Consider the following 17,481-nt stretch of genomic DNA (forward strand, 5'->3'; position numbering starts at 1 on the left):
TAGGACAGTTGCCTTTATGGGCCCTAAGAGCCCATGGCCTTACCTCAAAATGTTTCTTCTTCTTATTGTTAATTTAGGGGTTTTTACTCCAGTAGAGGAGCCTTTATGGGCCCTAAGAGCCCATGGCCTAACATCAAAATTTTTCTTCTTCTTTTTTTTTTCTTCTTCTTCTTCTTCTTCTTCTTCTTCTTCATCTTGTTATTTTAGTGGCTTTTACTCCAGTAGAGTAGCCTACAGAACCTCAAAATTACCGACAAGTCCGTACTCACCCCATATACAGGGTTCCCTCCTAGAGCTGGGAATTGGAGCAAGCCTCAACACAAAACGTGGCGCATCACGTAAGGACGTATCTTTATTTCCATATGAGCCCCGGCCAACGTAGTTTCCTACGAAGAGCAGGGCTCACACGGAAATGGGGATACGTGAGAGGAGCGACGAAAAGGCACACACGCGAGATGGCCCTCGCGATAGGCCAAGGACGCGCGCGGCGGCGGCGGCGGCGGGCGTCACTCGGTCAACGCAACGTCGGTTACGGCGGCGACGCAAGGAGCGGTTGCGTTGCGTCGCGACGTCCACGTCGCTGACTGTTGTCTCCGCGGTGCGGTGCGGTGCGGCGATGTCGTAACCGACGCTCCCGTGCCCGCGACCAAGGTCCCTCTCGCGGCCAACCTTCCGCCGCGCCGCACCTCGCCGCACCGACTCGTAAACAATCTTTCTAGTTTAAGGTGACTCCCCATGAAAGTCGACCAACATCGGGATCTCGACCGTTCCGTAGCAGTCGATTGATGCCGTGAACAGGGTGGCCCAAGGTATAAAGCACCAACAGGGTCGCCACAGTAGGGGAATACTCGGATAACCGGGAAATGGCAGGGAATTTCAACAACTGAGAGAAACTCGGAAAATGTCCGGGAAAGTAACAAAAATGGCTGGTGAAAATCGTTAAGTCGCCTTTATTTTCTTTCGGGACTGGGTTTGACGTTTCGAGGTAGGGTTGACTAATTTCACCTGAAAAATATTTCCAATACTTAATGCGTTTTTAATCATCTGACATATCTTCAGTTGGCTGGGAATTTCACCTGAAGATGTTAAATTTTCTAAATTCTGTGGCAACCCTTGAGGTCCTTAGATCCATTGGTCCAAACTTTAAAATGCACCAACTCAATTCGAATGACACCTCATGGACGTCCAGTAAAACGAATAAATAACTTGCTCTAGATACAGCATCATGCGTTTATCAGGGGGAAAATGCCATCAACTTACCAGAATAGTTAGGTCATACACAGTAAGCATAGCACGAATCATATTTCATAAATGATTTGACGGAAAATTCCAAAATTTAAAGAATCATAACGTCTTTGTCTTGGTTTGACAGTGACTCGATTTCCTTCCATGTTATCTATTTTTCGCAGAGATTCTAGCGCAGATTCAGTTAAGGCTAGGAACCGACTAATATCGTTCGCGGAAGCGATTCGCTCTCAAATCATCGACGCGAATCCGAAAAGCTTCTTCGATTTTCTAATCGCGATCTCCGAGTTACGTAAGATTACGCACGGTAAAGCTCCATTTGCAATCTGGATATGCCTGCCTGCCTACTTCCGCAGTGATTCGGGCTCATCTGTTAATAAGATTTCTCGAAATGATTATCTAATGTGCATCTGTCCTCGTCCAATCGCAATCGATTCGTGCATAACTTATTGGTTTCCATCGACTACCCCTAAACGACCGAGGACACCCCCTCCCCCTCCATTCGCCAGTCCCACCGAGGGCTTCGGCCTTTCACCCTGTTATACTTGGAAATTATCTTGCATCTGAGAAATTTCAGTTGAGTTTTTCCTGTTTTCCCGTCTAGGATTAATGTGTCAAATCCTTAGGTTAATGCTGGATTTACCGTAATTTCTAAGAAGCCAAAGTATTTACTGGCAAGAATTATCTGTGAATGTCTCACAATCAGTCCACCATCGTTCTAATGATTTCTAGCACTTGAATTTTAATTTCTGAGAAATGTTCTTGTCTTTAATGGAAAACCGAATACTTATCATTATAAAATGGATTAGGAACAAATTAATGTGTGCATTGTAAGACACATGTGTGGCTCGGCATAAATGTGAAATGTAGATATTCTACCACTGCGGTAGGAAGTTGTAGAATTTTATCGAACAGTTTAATGGGGTATGAACTTAGATTGGTCCAATTTGTGCCTGTATATCACTTAACGGACTCAAATAGGAAGACAATATTGATTGAAAAAACTGTAAGTTGAATCAAGGTGAGCAATTTGGACCGAATCAATTTCCCACAAGTGCGTCTATCGGCAATCGTGATTCGGCTTGATTCCTTCGAACTTGACATTGGGCTTTTTTCAAGACCAGATTCCTCTGTTCTGTTTTGTTCTGTTCAGTATTTTGTCAGAGAAAGCTGTTCGGGAGCAAAATCATGGCACGCCATTACAAGCGCTGCCTTCCTCTCACGAATATCGATGGATTATGCTGTCGATGGTTTCCGGAATAACAGTTTTTTACGTATAACCATCGTTTGCTCCTTTAGCCTATGGAAACCATCCGTTTCAACCAATAACGTCGCTCCGTACCCCTCATGTTTTCTTTTTCTGTAGCTTCGTCTACCAATTTCAACAAGCAGCCCGCAGATAGGATCCTTACTACGTCAAAGACGATTCCATTGAAACAACAGGAATATGAAAAAGAAATCCTGAAATCCGATGAGGAAATCAATAGTAGGACGTTCCTGTAAACGCAAGTGATGTTTTCCCCTGCTGGAAACTGATAAAGAGTCCTCGATTTTAGTTTCGACCATGGGGGGGGGGGGGCACCCCCTGACCGCGTAGCGGTCCAACCCCCCTAAGCACCATGCTCGTTAATCTTGCGATCTTATACATCATGGAGTATGATCTGTCGTGAAATGCGCACTGATTCCGAGCATTTCTCGTAGCGCGAGTTTGGCCAGCGTGGAAACTTGGTCGCTGCTTAAAGCAAAAGCAAGCGAGAACCTCTGGGAGCCCCCGGTGGGAAGGGGGGGGGGTAACCTACTTCCGCAGTCTCGTTACTTTCGCCGGCCCGGAGTCCGGAGTTGATCTGATAATAGGATTACCTCGGTCCCGTCGCGAGGAGCCGGTGGACGGTCGCTAAGCCAGTCACTGTTAAATGTTCCACGGTTTATGTGTCTCGAACCGCGGGTTTTCTTTTTTCCGCCGCGGCGCGTGGCCCGTCCGCCCGTCGCTATTTCGAAATCCGGTCGCTCTGTGCTGAACGACTTGAGCGCGGGTTATTCGAAAGAAGGCGCATCCGCCGAGAGTCAAAAGATTTCGGACAAAATCATGAAAACATTTGATTTCTTCGACAGTTTGTCGTGTCTCTTTTGGAAAAATCAACACGTGTTCTAGGTACACAATTTCAGAAATTGGCAGACAAAAAGAAGACAAAAGGGATCTGCAGGGACCCTAAACGGAGAAAAAAACTTCGTGCATGGGAACCGAAGTTGAGGTCATATGGATCTCTGAAGTTTTCTGATCATACATCCGAAAACTTGAAGTCGAGCTGCCGAAGTTCGGTTCAGACATTGAGGCACTTCTGTATGTACCGGAGTACTTCAGATGTCTGACCCAAACTTCGGCAGCTGGATCTCAAGTTTTTAGATACGTGATCGGAAAACTTTATAGATCCATATGACCTCAACTTCGGGTCCTACAGACGAAGTATTTTTCTCCGTGTAAAGGTGGAAGCTGGTGGTTGCAGTGGACTAAAGATTTAGGTAATAGACTATAACCAACGGCAACCCACGAGAGATCCTATAGTTAGACCACATTTTGCAAGAAGGAACGACTATTCCTGGCTCATTTCAGAAATAACATATATGTCATTGGTTACCCTGTGCCGATAGGCGCTTTTACGGATGAGCCAGATTTAGTGGTTTCAGGATGCAAAATTTGGTCCATTAATCCATCATTTTCTCCCTTAGTTCACAGGAGCCACCCATTTCAACCAATAGGATCTCTATGTTTTGCCTATCGCTTTGTCCATCAATTTCAACAATCAGCCCAAAGTATGAGACCCAGCGTCTCTTGTTACTCTCTCTCTGTATAAATACTCTCGGTTTCGCCGGCTGCGCGACGGTTTTGCCGAAACGATCAGCGCGGCAGACGAGTGAATTACGTACTAGAGAGTGAATGTTTCTCAACTGCAATTCTAATAGAAATGTTACTCCTTGGAGGGGCGGAGCGCGAGCGTGGCAGCGGAGTCAATTAGCAACGACGATTAGGACGTCGCTCCTCCGACGGAAGGGCGTATCTCAATCTCTGCACGAGCCCCAGAAAGCATGGATTTATATGTCGCCCAGGGCTCAGGTGGCATTAGAGATACGGAGCGACGAGGAGTGAAAAGAGCGAAGCGATGGAAATTTCGCGGCTGAAACGGCCAAGAGGACCCGCGGAGCCATCCTCGCGGAGCTGCCAAGGTAACCGAGAACTGATTTACTCAGGAAGAACGCAGTATGAACCATCAGGCGTTGCCAAATTTTCCTTTGAAAAATCATGAATTTTCAGGACGATTTTTGAGTATTTCTCCTCGGATTTTTCGGAGGGTCCGTTCGTAATTTGATCTGGAAGGTCTGACAATTTCAGTCGAGGAAAAATATTCATAACTTGCTTCAAAAATTAAGATTTTATAAGAGAAAGTTTGGCAACGTTCGAATGCTCATAAGGTGTTTTTACTTAGCACGGCAGAGAAGCAGTCGGTGGTCGAACAATAGCGACTCCTCCGGGTCCGAGAGCTTTGAAGTTGGTGGCCGTGTTGCCCAACTTCGGCTTCTATCGAGGCAAACGAAGGTCAGGTTATTCCGAGGTGGTTTTATTACTGGGAAAAGGAATTTTTTTTGTACACAGTAATGGAAAAGTAACGGATGTTTTGTGTTAGAATCGGAAGTTGAGCACAAAATAACCTTAACTATTAACATATTGGCGCAGGTGAAAGGAAACTACTTTTGGGAACTCCCAAAACTTCAAAGGCGCCACCATGAAAAGAGGCAAGAACCGTGTTGCCGTGCTAAGGAAGAACGCCGTATGAGCCTTCAGACGTTGCCAATTTTCCTTCGATTAAAAACCGAATTTATTAGAAAAATTGTGTGTATTTTTCCCAAAAATTTCAGACAATTTTCTAAAAATGAAAATATTGTATGAATGTCGTCAGAAATACACGTTTTATCAAAGGGAATTTGGCAACTCTCGAATGTTAATACGGCGTTCTTCCTTAGCAACTTTCCGTAGGGGTTATAATCGGCTGCCCCTCCGTGCGCCCAGAAGCTCCATGACCTAACCTCAAAATTACCGATATGTCCACACTCTCCCTATATAGGTACCCTAGTCCAGCATGATAGAGACCGGATGCGAGAGCCATCGCGCAACCGCGAAGGAGGATTTTGTTGTCCACGAGGCACGTAGGGTAGCGGGGGGGGGGGGGGGGGGGGGGCTGAAGCACGACGCGACGAGCGACAACCGACAGCGAACGGAACTTGCGGGAACTCGGGTGGACGCGGACGCGGAGGATGGAGGGCAGAGCCACTCGACCGCGCTGCGTCGTTTTTGACGTCACTCGGAGCTTTTTCCTGGAAAAAGCTTTGTTCCCGAGCCGGGTCCTCGATTCCAAGACGCGAAGTGATGGTCACCTGGATCCCCGGTTTCCATGTCCGGTCACCACTCAGGATAGAGTATCCGTATGTGGAGAGTACTGCCGTGCTAAAGAAGAACGGCGTATGAGCTTTCAGGCGTTGCCAAATTTCCTTATATAAAACACGACTTTCCTAGGCAGCAGAAAACAAAGAACCATGAAGAAGAATTTCCCATTTTTGAGGCTTTCCTCGAAGTCTTAAGCATTTTTTGTACATCCTTGTAAGAGCTCAAAAAATTCATACGCTCAATTTAAGTAGCACGTCCAAAAAAATTGCAGCATCCTCAAAAAATTTCCACCGTCTATCACTTTTTCGAATTACGGAGGGAAACATTGTTTCGGTCGCTTTCAACAGACTTTTTTAATTTACAACCAATCAAATATTTTCGTGACTTTACAGGTTTTTTTTCAAATGAAACTTTGCAAAAAAAAAAAAAAAAAAAAAAAAAAAAAAAATCCCTCGGAACACTTTCTGCTCTCTCAAAAATCGACCACGTGAAACCTGAAAAGTCGCACGCAAAATGGCCTAAAAAAAGTTGGAAAGAAAAGCATTCATTCGCGACAGCGTTGAATCGTCAGTCGGAGACACCGTGACAAGATCAAGGTTAAAAGCTTCATCTTTTTTGTCGTGTAACAACGGTGGTTCCTGGAATCGATAAATCCGCGATAATTATAGTCGGGCTGGTCGGCGGTAGTAGTCGTGTAATTAACGGGGAAAACGACTCCGGTAGACTCCATAAAGCAACAACGCTTTCGTCTAGTTTTTCCTTCGTTTTTTGTTGTCTTTTAACTTTTTCAGTTCCTCGCCCCCCGCGCGATCAAGTGTCAGATTTAACATGAAGTAGTTTCGTTTCACCACTTAAAGCCCCCACTCAAAGTCTCTGTCATGAGTGCACAACTATCCGTGTTCCGAAGTCCCAAAGCGAGCGATGGAGGCAAATTGAATTCCACAGTTTCCCCAGAGTCACGGAGGAATACTGCCTTGCGAAGAAAAAACGCCTTATGTACATTTGAGAGTTGCCAAATTTCCTCCGATAAAAGTAATGTTTACTTATAAGGAAATCAATGAACCTTTGTCACACTGGGAAAAAAAACATTCGATCTAGAGTCCAGACTCTTGAAAACATTGACAAGAAAAAATACTCTTGATTCAATCGGATTTTTGCTTGAATCAAAACGAAATCCGCTTAAATGAGGAGGCTTGGTTCTTGATTTAAGCTACATTCTAATTGAATCAAGAGTCCTTATTCTTCTCGATGTTTGTAAGAGTCTGGACGCTAGATCCAATGTGTTTTTTTTCCCAGTTCATTGAAATTTTCAGGAGCGTTAGAGGAAATTTCGAGGTAAATTATCTGAAAAATGGAAGGGAAAATGTTTATAAGTTTACCCAGAAATTTTTATTTTATTCAGGGACCGAAAATGCCTTGCCATGTGAACCGTCAGACGTAGCCAGATTTTCTTCATCAAAATGAAATTTTTCTGAGAAACATGTGAATGTTTCTCCCGGTCTAGATTTTTATTCGTAATTCGATTACGGACAATTTATTATTCCCAATTTCTCTCCAAAATACCTGCAAGTTTAGCACTATTCGAACATGCTCGCACGTCGTTTTGTCCTAGGCACGGAATCCCTAGCTCTAAAAGTGCGGGTCGAACCGAAATCAATCGAACCGCTCAAGGGTATCGGATAATCTCTGCGCTTTGCGTCGCGAATTTCCAATTCTGCCGGTCGGTGAAGGATACGAATCCGTAGGTAGAACCGTTGGGTTTATTCCTCTCTTTTCCGTGGATTTTCTCGCTGCGGGTGTGGGATTTTCCGGCGACGCGGCAACACGGCCGCCGTTCGCGAAAAAGAGCAGCACGAAACTGGATTTTTTTATGCAATCGTGGATCCCGGCCTCGGTAATGTCGCACAGTGGATCGAGTCAGGCCGGACTTGAAATTTTTGACTCAAACTGCAAATTTCAACGTTTACCTCGTCACATTTACAAATTTCAAGGGGCGCTTCTTGGCGAAAATTTCACGAGGGAACCAAAGGAACCACCTTTAGAACCTCAGATGTTTGTGTAAACGGCGGTATGTACAAGAGTTTAAATTTTCCAAATTTTGTCCTACCTCTTCTTTTAACTCGATCCCCTGTGTGTCGTCTCCACCGACTCGCGTTCCCTCCCAACTTCTGTGTTTTACCTAACTGTCATCTGCGCTTATTAATTTTCATCGTCGAAAACCACCACCCCCCCCCCCCCTCCATTTCTCTCTACTCGGTTGCCAGTTTCTTGTCGCTAGAGGTCGGTCGAGGGGTCAAAAAAGTTCTCTCATTCTGCCCTGTTGAGGAAGAGGAGAGTTCATGGGGGATTGGGCATTTACCGCTTCTTTTTTTAACTTTTGATATGCAGCACCGTCGCAAGAATCAAATTGTGCCTAAAAATTGCAAAAAATTACATAAACAGACGGAAAAACGAGGAGACACGTGTATTGACCGTATGTCGTTTAATTTTAAAATGTAATCCTTCATACCCATGGAACGAAATTATGCAAAAATATAATTATCAGCCGACGAAAACCGACAAAACTCAAGAAACCGGTCCCAAAGACGACATGAACAGTTTTTTCGTCTTACCCCTCCTCATATCTCTATTTTTCTTCATTTTCCTCTTAAGGGCTTCCCTCTTCGTCGCCCTCTTTTTCTTCTCTTCTCCTCATGTTTATAACATAATTATATTCTACTCCTACTACTCTCTTCTCTCTATTTTTGCTGTTCTCCTTCCTCTTCATTTCCCCTTTTCTTCCTCAGCTTCCATTTTTCTCCTCACAATTTTTTCTTTCTTCCTCTCCCCACTTTTTCTTATTTCCATCTTCAACCTCCTCTTTCTCCTCTTTCTCTTTCTCTTCATTTTCTTCCTTCTACTTCCTCTCATCCCTCACCCCTCCCGCTCCGAATTTCCCCATGCAGATGAGTGTTTATTTAGATGAGCCACAACTGGTAGCTCCTTATCACCAAATGCAGTCCATGTGTGACAGACCCGCGGTTTTTGAAACATTAAGATTTCGGGAAGTGGAATGTACTCCTCGGGTAATCGAATTTACCTTTGAACCTGTTGGCGTTCCGGGCGACGACGTACTTATCGCGAAAGAAACCAATTAATCTGCGATTAGTCTAGCCGGTTCCCGATTCGATTCCCGTCATCGGAGCTGTGATTAGCAACGAGGCATGAGTGATCGATTATCGATTCTATCGGAGCTGTGATAAAGAATCGATCATTGTGGTGTTGGTTGCGGAGACCCTGTTTATCGATCTTTCTCCATCGTTTCAAATGACGGATCAATCGATATCTCGCAAAGCACGCCGCGCCACTGGCTGTGATGAAACGAGTTTCGGCGCCGGCGTCGACTGTTACATTATCTGGCGGAGAGGTCAATCGAGCGCGCTATTCGGGCTAGTCCTTGTTCCACTTCTCTTTTTCAATGTCAAAAATATTCGGAGATCCCGTCGATGGACCGAAACCACGCCTTGCCGTCCACAGCCCATCCGCGCTTTCATGATTTTTCCGCTCGAATCCGCCCTTTTTCCGTGGTAATCACGGCGTACAACGCACTAAAATGAGAACTTTGCTGGGTTGTCGGAAAATCGGAAAAGTCAGGGAATTCGTGGGGAAAGACAGGAAATTTTTGGGAAAAGTCAGGAAATTCGTTGGAAAAGTTAGGAATTTTTGACACATCCACTTATCATCGAAACATATCACTGATCATCCAACTGTTTGCCCTTTCTGCCGGCTGATTATTGAAAAGTCAGAGAATAAGTGGGATAAGTTAGGGAATTCGTGGGAAAAGTCAGGGAAGTTGTGGGAAAAGTTAGGGAATATTTGACAAATCCACTTATCACCGAAACATATCACTGATCATCCAACTGTTTGCCCTTTCTGCCTGCTGATTATTGAAAAGTCAGAGAATAAGTGGGATACGCTAGGGAATTTGTAGAAAAAGTCAGGGAATCTATGGGAATAGTCAGGGAATTTGGACACATCCACTAATCACCAAAACATATCATCCAACCGTTTGCCCTTTCTGCCGGCTGATCGTTGAAATCGATAGACACAGTTATAGACATAAACTTGAGTAAATTGGTACCCTTTTCATGAAATTGTAAACTCGACTTCGACGAGGATTGTTGCGTACTACTCGAATGCCCTGCGCCCTGCTCGGCTATTATGCCCGTGCCGTAGTTGTAGATAAGATTGTAGATGTAAACTTGGCCTTGAGTGTACTGATGATCGAATGAGAGTACTCGAATCCTATCGAAGCACGTATCTAGTATTTGGTGTTTAAAATTAAAGGGAAGCGGTTCTCATTTTATTCAACCAGGATGTCAACTCGGTAGCAGTTATATGAGGATCCAGACACTTCGAACGGATGAGGGGTCCGGGTGGCTTCTCCCAGAAAATGTTTTGAAATCTCAAAGCATTTAATATGCAGTTCGAGTCAATTTTGTCATTTGGTCAAACCCTGGCGCGGCGTCCTTCTGTCTTTTCAACTCCGTTCCTTTTCTTCCTCCTTTTTTCGGGGAACAGAAGGGGCGCTTGCCCCCCCCCCCCCCCCCCCGCACCTTAGATTAGCCTGTGGCAGCAGTCGAAAAACCACTTGGATTTAATTGGCTGGGAGTACCCATGCGAAACACCGGTTTTTCACCCTTAGCACCTTGATCTAGACCGTAAGAACTTTAAACTTTTAAAAATATTTTAAACCCTGACTTTAAATACAATTAATCTTACTGTCATACGTTTCGCCCGTCTTCCCCCGGCAGTTCAGATTCAAGGAATTACTCTGAAGTAATTCGATTCATAATTGGATGGAAAGAGAGCATGTTAGCATTTAGAGATTGAGGAAGGCGCGCGTGTAATAGCTGAGCGGACAAGTTCTCAGAAAACATGACTATTCCACAGATGTTTCTCTCTCTCGGTTTCCAATGTAAATGAAAACTGATCGTTCTCGCTCGAAACCTCGGAGTAATGGCCTTGAATGCGCGCATAATTGACCTTTGATTCTTTCGATGCATCGCGCCGCCGCCGACCCCGTCCATTTCCTCGTCTTCCGACCCGAGTCCACCGAGTTTCGATTCTCGTTACACATTCTCTCCTATTCTGCCGTGCTAAGGAAGAACGCCGTATGAACCTTCAGACGTTGCCAAATCGTCTTTGATAAAACATGAATTCCCTGATAAACTTATGAATATTTTTCTTCCAATTTTTCAGGGAATTTTGTTCGTATTTTGATCTAATGTTCCTGAAAATTTCAAGGAAAAATATACATAATTTTCCTCAAAAATAAACGTTTTATCAAAGGAAACTTGGCAACTCTCGAATGTTCATACGGCGTTCTTCCTTAGCACGGCAATATTCCACCGTGCCAAGGAAAAACGCCGTATGAACCCTCAGGCGTTGCCAAATTGCATTTGATAAAACACGAATTTCCTGATAAACGTGTGCGTATTTTACTTCCCATTTTTCAGGTAATTTTGTTCGCAATTTCACCTAACGTTCTTCAAACTTTCAAGGGATAACATTCATATCTTTCCTCAAAAATGAACATTTTATCGGGGGAAATTTGGCAACTCTCGAATGTTCATGCGGCGTTCTTCCTTAGCACGGCAGTATTGCACTGCCCAACTATGGAAAAACTGCGTATGAGTATTTAGACGTTGCTCAGTTTCCTGCATAAAAATAATAATTTTTTCAGAAAGTTGTGAATGTGTTTCCTTGAAATTTAATCACGAGCCTCTCAGAAAATTCGTGCCTTATCAAATGAAATTTAACAATTTTGGGAAGCTTGTTCGTCGTTCTTCTTTAATAACGTGGGAGCAGCTTGACGATACCAAATTTCCGTGGATTAGTCAGCTCCAGTTTTTTTTAGAATTTTATTCGTAATTTCTTCTCTGAGGTCCGAAAATTTCAAGGAAAAATATTCTTCTTCAGAGTGAATGGTTTCATTCGGGAAAATTTGGGACCATTGAATGATCATGCAACTTTTTTTTTAGGAGCGTTGAACAAGAATCCCAAATTTTTGTATTTCTACCGAACCGATGCAACCTTTTAAAATTAAAAAGTTCCTCTCCGAGTTTCGATTTTAATTTTCGTCTCTCTTCTTTTCCAGATTACGTGAGCGGTGGAGAGCTTTTTACTCACCTTTACCAGAAAGAGCATTTTTCGGAAGAAGAAGTTCGCATTTACATTGGCGAAATCATCCTAGCTCTAGAACACTTGCACAAGGTATGTACCACTTTTGCACTCCTCACTCGATCGCAGGTGCTCGTCACATTGATCGAATCTTCTCTGTGATTACAGATAATAATCAATTAACATCAATCATTGAGTACCGAGCGAGGCGGCATATTTCTGATTGACATCCTGCGTTACACCTCAGTGCAGTACCTCCAAAACCAGTCTCTACGGAAACGACAATTTTGTACGCACTTTTATCTAAAACACCTGAAAATTTCAAAGGAAAATGTACATGAATACTGTCAAAAATACATGTTTTATCAATGGAAATTTGGCAACTCTCGAATGTCCATACGGCGTTTTTCCTTAGCTTGGCAGTATGGAACGTCGATCTCATGGTTCTTACGATCGTGAAACGGATGAAAAAATGAATGCCATTTCGTTCTCATGTGTTGATATTGAATATTTTTAGTCGGTAAAACGTGTTCTGCATGGGCTTTAGGTGAGAACACGTGTTCCGGAGTGCTTAAACTCGGTCTAGCAGTTTATTGTCCTACGTAACGAGGAAAAGGGAAGCCGTCAGTGGCTGTTAATCTTTTTGACGTCAGTATGTAACGTCGATGACAATCGGGAGTAACCCACTCCTGCAGCTGTGCACGCTTTCGACTCCTACTTTGTAGCGGTGGAGGAATATTGACTCTCTCGGTGTAAATACGAGTGTGTGTTAATTTGCGTTTACGCAAGTCATTGTTGCGAGCTGGGAGCACCTCGTTTGGTTCAGTGGCGTGGCGTCCTTTGCGATCCATCGATATTTCCCCATTTAAACCTATGGAAAGTATCGATGAATAGGGTGCTCGCAGCAATCGATGATTTACCACTGCTTCAAATGTGGAAATATCGATAGATCGCAAAGCACGCCACGCCACTGGTTTGGATCTCGTCGATATATCGATGCGAGGGGCGCGGGTCTCGCCCGGAAAATCGGGTACATTTTGCAAGGTAGCGTGCTGAATTCTCCGTTTTTTCTGTTGATTTTCCGAGCCGTTGACAGGAGGGGGGCTTTTGGCCGTCTCTGACGTCAATGCCGACGTCACCGCTCGTGACCTCTGACGTTGACGCATTGTCTTCGGAAGAGCCATTGCTCCCAAAAATTAGCTAGACTTTAAAACGTGGGAAGTCAGGGAACTCTCCTAGCGTTTATTAGTGCGCCAAAAATTCAAAACCCATAGAGGAAAAACAAATTGTACTCCCTGGGCCCGGAAAAGCGATTTGTGAAACAGCGCGTACCTACCGCACGAGGAAGTGATTCGACGTTCTTAAGCTCAGCTTAAATTAAAACCCAAGATATGCACACAATGACTGTTGGTTAATTCATTATTCGAGAAACTTACAATTTTCCACTCCTGATCTTCGGAAGAACTTTGCCTTGATTTTTCCGTGTCGATTTTTTACCAAATAATCTGAATCTGACCCTGCGCTGGAGTGAACTTAGGGGTTTTTTTTTTTCATACGTCTCTCTGTTTAATTGATGGAATCCTCAACGTGTAAGAAAACTAGCTCTCAGGAATGGAGTAACCAGAGGCAATGAGAGCCCTCCATTAGCATCCTGGCAATGGCAGAGGTGGAGGCGTATATTCTCGGGACTCGAAAAACCTACATGTCGAACATTCCGTGAAATTTGGTATACTTGTTTTGCAAACTTTTTTGGCACAAAATGTCACTCAAGCTCATCAGCCATCTAGTAGGTAGGTTAGCAGCCAACCCGAGGGCAATAATTGCTGCCGTCGCGTAATATTTTTCCATTAGGAAATGCTGAATCCCCAAGCCCAAAAGGTTGGTGCATGATCTCTGAAAGCAACGACATTGGCGGATCCAGCAAATCGGCATCATTCTTTCCCCCCATTTAAACCTACGGAAATTTATCGATTCTTGAAGGGGCCAGGTGTTCCGACAAGAATCGATTATTTAACATAGTTTTAAATGGAAGAAATCCGGTGTTGCCAAATTGCTGAATTCGTTCCTGAGCAACGAGATCATTTTTTCGAGAGAGGCGTTCTCACCATCGGATCCACCCGGTGGAACTGGTGTACACAATTTTCGCACCGTTGAATTGGCAACCGCGCACAAACCTCAATCGATGCCGAGAATGCATCGAAACCCCCCTCGAGTGAACTCGAAATGAAGCACTCGTTTAGCACCTATCGGCTCTCCACCAGCGTGTCCTCTTCAATCTGTTGCCCGTATTTGCACTCTGTTTTGTAATCATCGTTCATTTCATTCGAATAATATCAATGCCACTGAGATGCACTAATAGGTCCTGCTCAATAGATATGTGAAGTAATTATACTCCTTTGTGGAAGCTTATAAACTCCGGGCCGTCATTATGAGCTTGTTTCAATTTCGAGTAGAGTTTAAATTTTAATTACCGGGGGGATCCACACATTGTTGTCTCTTACAATCAGATGTATCTACGTTAAAGAATTATTGGCCCGGTGTTTTCATGCTTTATACTTTTTTCCCCCTTAATGCATGCAAATGTTGAATAAATAAATACATAAATAGGGAGGGTGAAAAATACCTCGAACTTGTAATAAAGTGGGATGAATCCAGAGAAACTTGCGGGGTCCCGAAAATGTACCGCCTCTGGATAAGTTAGAAAATTAGTGTATTTCTCTCGCACGCCGTCGTGTTGCAATTACCATAATAAAACATTATCTTAATCAGTATATTATTGTCGAGCTGTGGTTTATACACCACGTCTGAGCGAGCAGGAAGTGTTTAATCAGGTTTCCTTACGCCTGCTCACGCTTACCACTTTTTTCGCGCAGCAGTTGTCAGATATTACGTTTTTATCTGCGCATTAAACGGTAAAAGTCTAATTTGCCCGTTTTTAAGTCCTCTCATTTACCTTCGAATCTGACGATGACATTTTTAATAGACCACCAGACAAGGTGCGACTTAAAGCAGTGTGACATTTGTTTATCGATAATTGGACTACATTTTGCAATTAGGAACTATAAATTGTGCCTCACTTTAAAACCATCGTATGTACAATTAGTTTCTCTATCCAGATAAGTGCTTTTACAGATGGGTCGGAATTTATAGTTCCGAATTGGAAAATGAAGTTCAATTATCAATGTTTCTCCATTTTAAGCTCGGTAAAGAATCGATTATTAAAGTGTTCGTTGCGAATACCCTCTTTATCGATGCTTTTCCATAGGTTTAAATAGCAGCTCAATCGATATATCGCAAAGTACGCTGATGGATGCCTCGGCTCGCATCATAGGTTGTGATAGTCTCTTCTTGGCTCTGATATCACTCAAATGTAAGAGCCTGTTTCAGAGCGTTGAAGTTAAATCTTATCAAAGTCGACTCCATGCGCGGTTAGAAAGTTGTTTCGAAGATGCAACTTTCATTCCGCGCATTAACGGGTGCAAGATTACACTTTTTAGGCCGAATCCGAGCCAGTTATACAGGTGTACACTGATGCGTATCGCACTGGGTAGTGCTACATCACCTCCGAAGAAAAAGCAGAATGGCAGTTCGACCGCTCATTAAAAAAGTAAAAATCAAGGAAAGAGATCAGAAGGAAAGAAACGGAACGTTTTAGGAATTTCGGGCGAAGTATTTTAATTAATCTAACACTCGAAGAGAATTCAGCCAATGCAGTTTTGACTTTTTTCTGCGAATAAACGACGCGGAACACTGTACCGATTTTACGACAAATGCTCAAACCGCACTTTAATTAACTGTATGTAGTTTATCATTCTGACCAATGGTTTAAAGCCATTACTGGTAAAAGCCCTCCAACTCCCCAAATCAATATTCGCCTTTTACACCTAAAGGTGAGTTTCGTGGAGCTGTATTCCCTGACCAATTTTCAAGAGCCCTGTTCCCGTAGGTAACTTACTTTACACTGGAAAAAGAAGTCGGCTGGATCTAGAGTCCAGACTATTAAAACATTGACAAGGAAAAATACTCCTGATTCAATCCGATTTTTCCTTGAATCGGAGAGCTGAGCCTCTTGATTTAGGCGGATCTCCTTTTGACTTAAGAAAAAAGTCCGATCGAATCAAGAGTATTTTTTCTTGTCAATGTTTTTAAGAGTCTAGACTCTCGATCCAAGCGACTTTTTTCCAGTATATTTCATACATGGATCATTAATGTGAATTAGTTATTTTTTATATATATGTGCCCAAAAAGGTTTAGTTATTTATAACTTTACTCAATACGCTGAAGCGAAAAATTGTAAGTATCGCTTAATTTTGGTGAAATCCGAAGGTTCCTATCGTCTTTTGATTTATTTAAAATTCGTCATCGTCCAATTAATTTTTACAAAAACCGAAGGCAGGGTGTCTAGCATCAGGAAAAACAGGAAAATATCAGGAATTTTCAAAATGAAAAAAATCAGGAAAATATCAGGATTTTTCAAAATTAAAAAATTTTAAACAACCTGGAAGGGCTCGTTCAGTACGTCTAATTTTCCACTCGGAACATCACGAGCACAAGGTTAATATCCTGACCACTTCATTTCTGAAGTTACCGCTCTCACGGGTGGCAAAGGCCGGCCACCAACCCGCAACCCCCGGTCGATAACCGGCATCGGTCGGCGGAAAAGTATCGATAAGAAACCGCGGTGGGCGCGTTGCCAAATCGTGCTCGTTTTATTCGGAAAACGCACCGCCCGTCGGGCCCACGCGGCAACTCCGCGGCTAAAACAATACGCGGTCGAAGCGTGTGAATCTTGGGCCCGACGAAAGTGCGGTCTAATGGAGTCACTCGACATCCGGGTGGATGTGTCGACGCCAGGAAAGAGGAAGAGCCCCCCCCCCCCCCCCCCCTCCTGCTCCACGCATATCGCCATGCTGTTCGATCAGGATGCCCCCGATTCCCCCTTCTCCCTTCGTGGTGGTCGGGATATTGTAATAATTTTGCCGCGACGTTGATTTACCTCGGGTTTCCTCGTAAGCCGGGGGATTTTTCTGAACGAGAGAAGCCAGGAGAGTCAGCGGGCTATTTATTGAAAGTGATGAACACAGCTATGGACATAGATAAAATGGAGCGATCCTATTCGTGGAAGTGGGTGGTTGCAGTTGAAGCAGGACGCATTTTCCACCCATTGAGTTGAGTAGCCATCATTTTCCGCCTGAGTCTATTACAACCACCTCTTACAAGCTATAGAATCGCTCCAATTTTCAATCCTCCAATGTGTGTATCACTTTGTCCATCATTTCACGGTGTCTTTAGTCAGTTACAACCGGAAAAACATGAAAATATCAGGAAATTCTACGTTATGAGGAATAATCGGGAAAATCCGTCGTGGATCAGGAAATTCCGAGTACTCTAAGCCTTTTTCGAACATATGATTAATTTCATCAAATGTCTTGATTTTGCAAATCTTTCGAGTAACAATTCTCTTGTGTAAAAAATCAGGAAATCCTGTTTAATATATCAGGAAAAATCAGGAAAACCCAAAATCAAATTTTAGTAGACACCCTGACAGCCTCAATAATCAGCCGTCCTGTCACTGGAACGCATACTGCAGCCATATTCTGCCGTGCTAAAGGAAGATCGCCGTATGAACATTCGAG

General features: G+C 43.6%; 1 protein-coding gene across 4 annotated transcripts in view; it reads left to right on the forward strand.

Moving 5' to 3' along the window:
• Nucleotides 1-17,481, forward strand: part of LOC109033081 (ribosomal protein S6 kinase alpha-5) — a 210,506-nt gene that overhangs the window by 134,951 nt on the left and 58,074 nt on the right. For all 4 annotated transcript variants that reach the window (XM_072299746.1, XM_019045631.2, XM_019045718.2 and 1 more), the window contains exon 4: nucleotides 11,823-11,938. In XM_072299746.1, the coding sequence (XP_072155847.1) occupies nucleotides 11,823-11,938 (116 nt within the window). The remainder of the gene's footprint in view (nucleotides 1-11,822; nucleotides 11,939-17,481) is intronic.

The sequence above is a fragment of the Bemisia tabaci genome, chromosome 4 (assembly GCF_918797505.1).
Source record: "Bemisia tabaci chromosome 4, PGI_BMITA_v3".
Lineage (NCBI taxonomy): Eukaryota > Metazoa > Arthropoda > Insecta > Hemiptera > Aleyrodidae > Bemisia > Bemisia tabaci.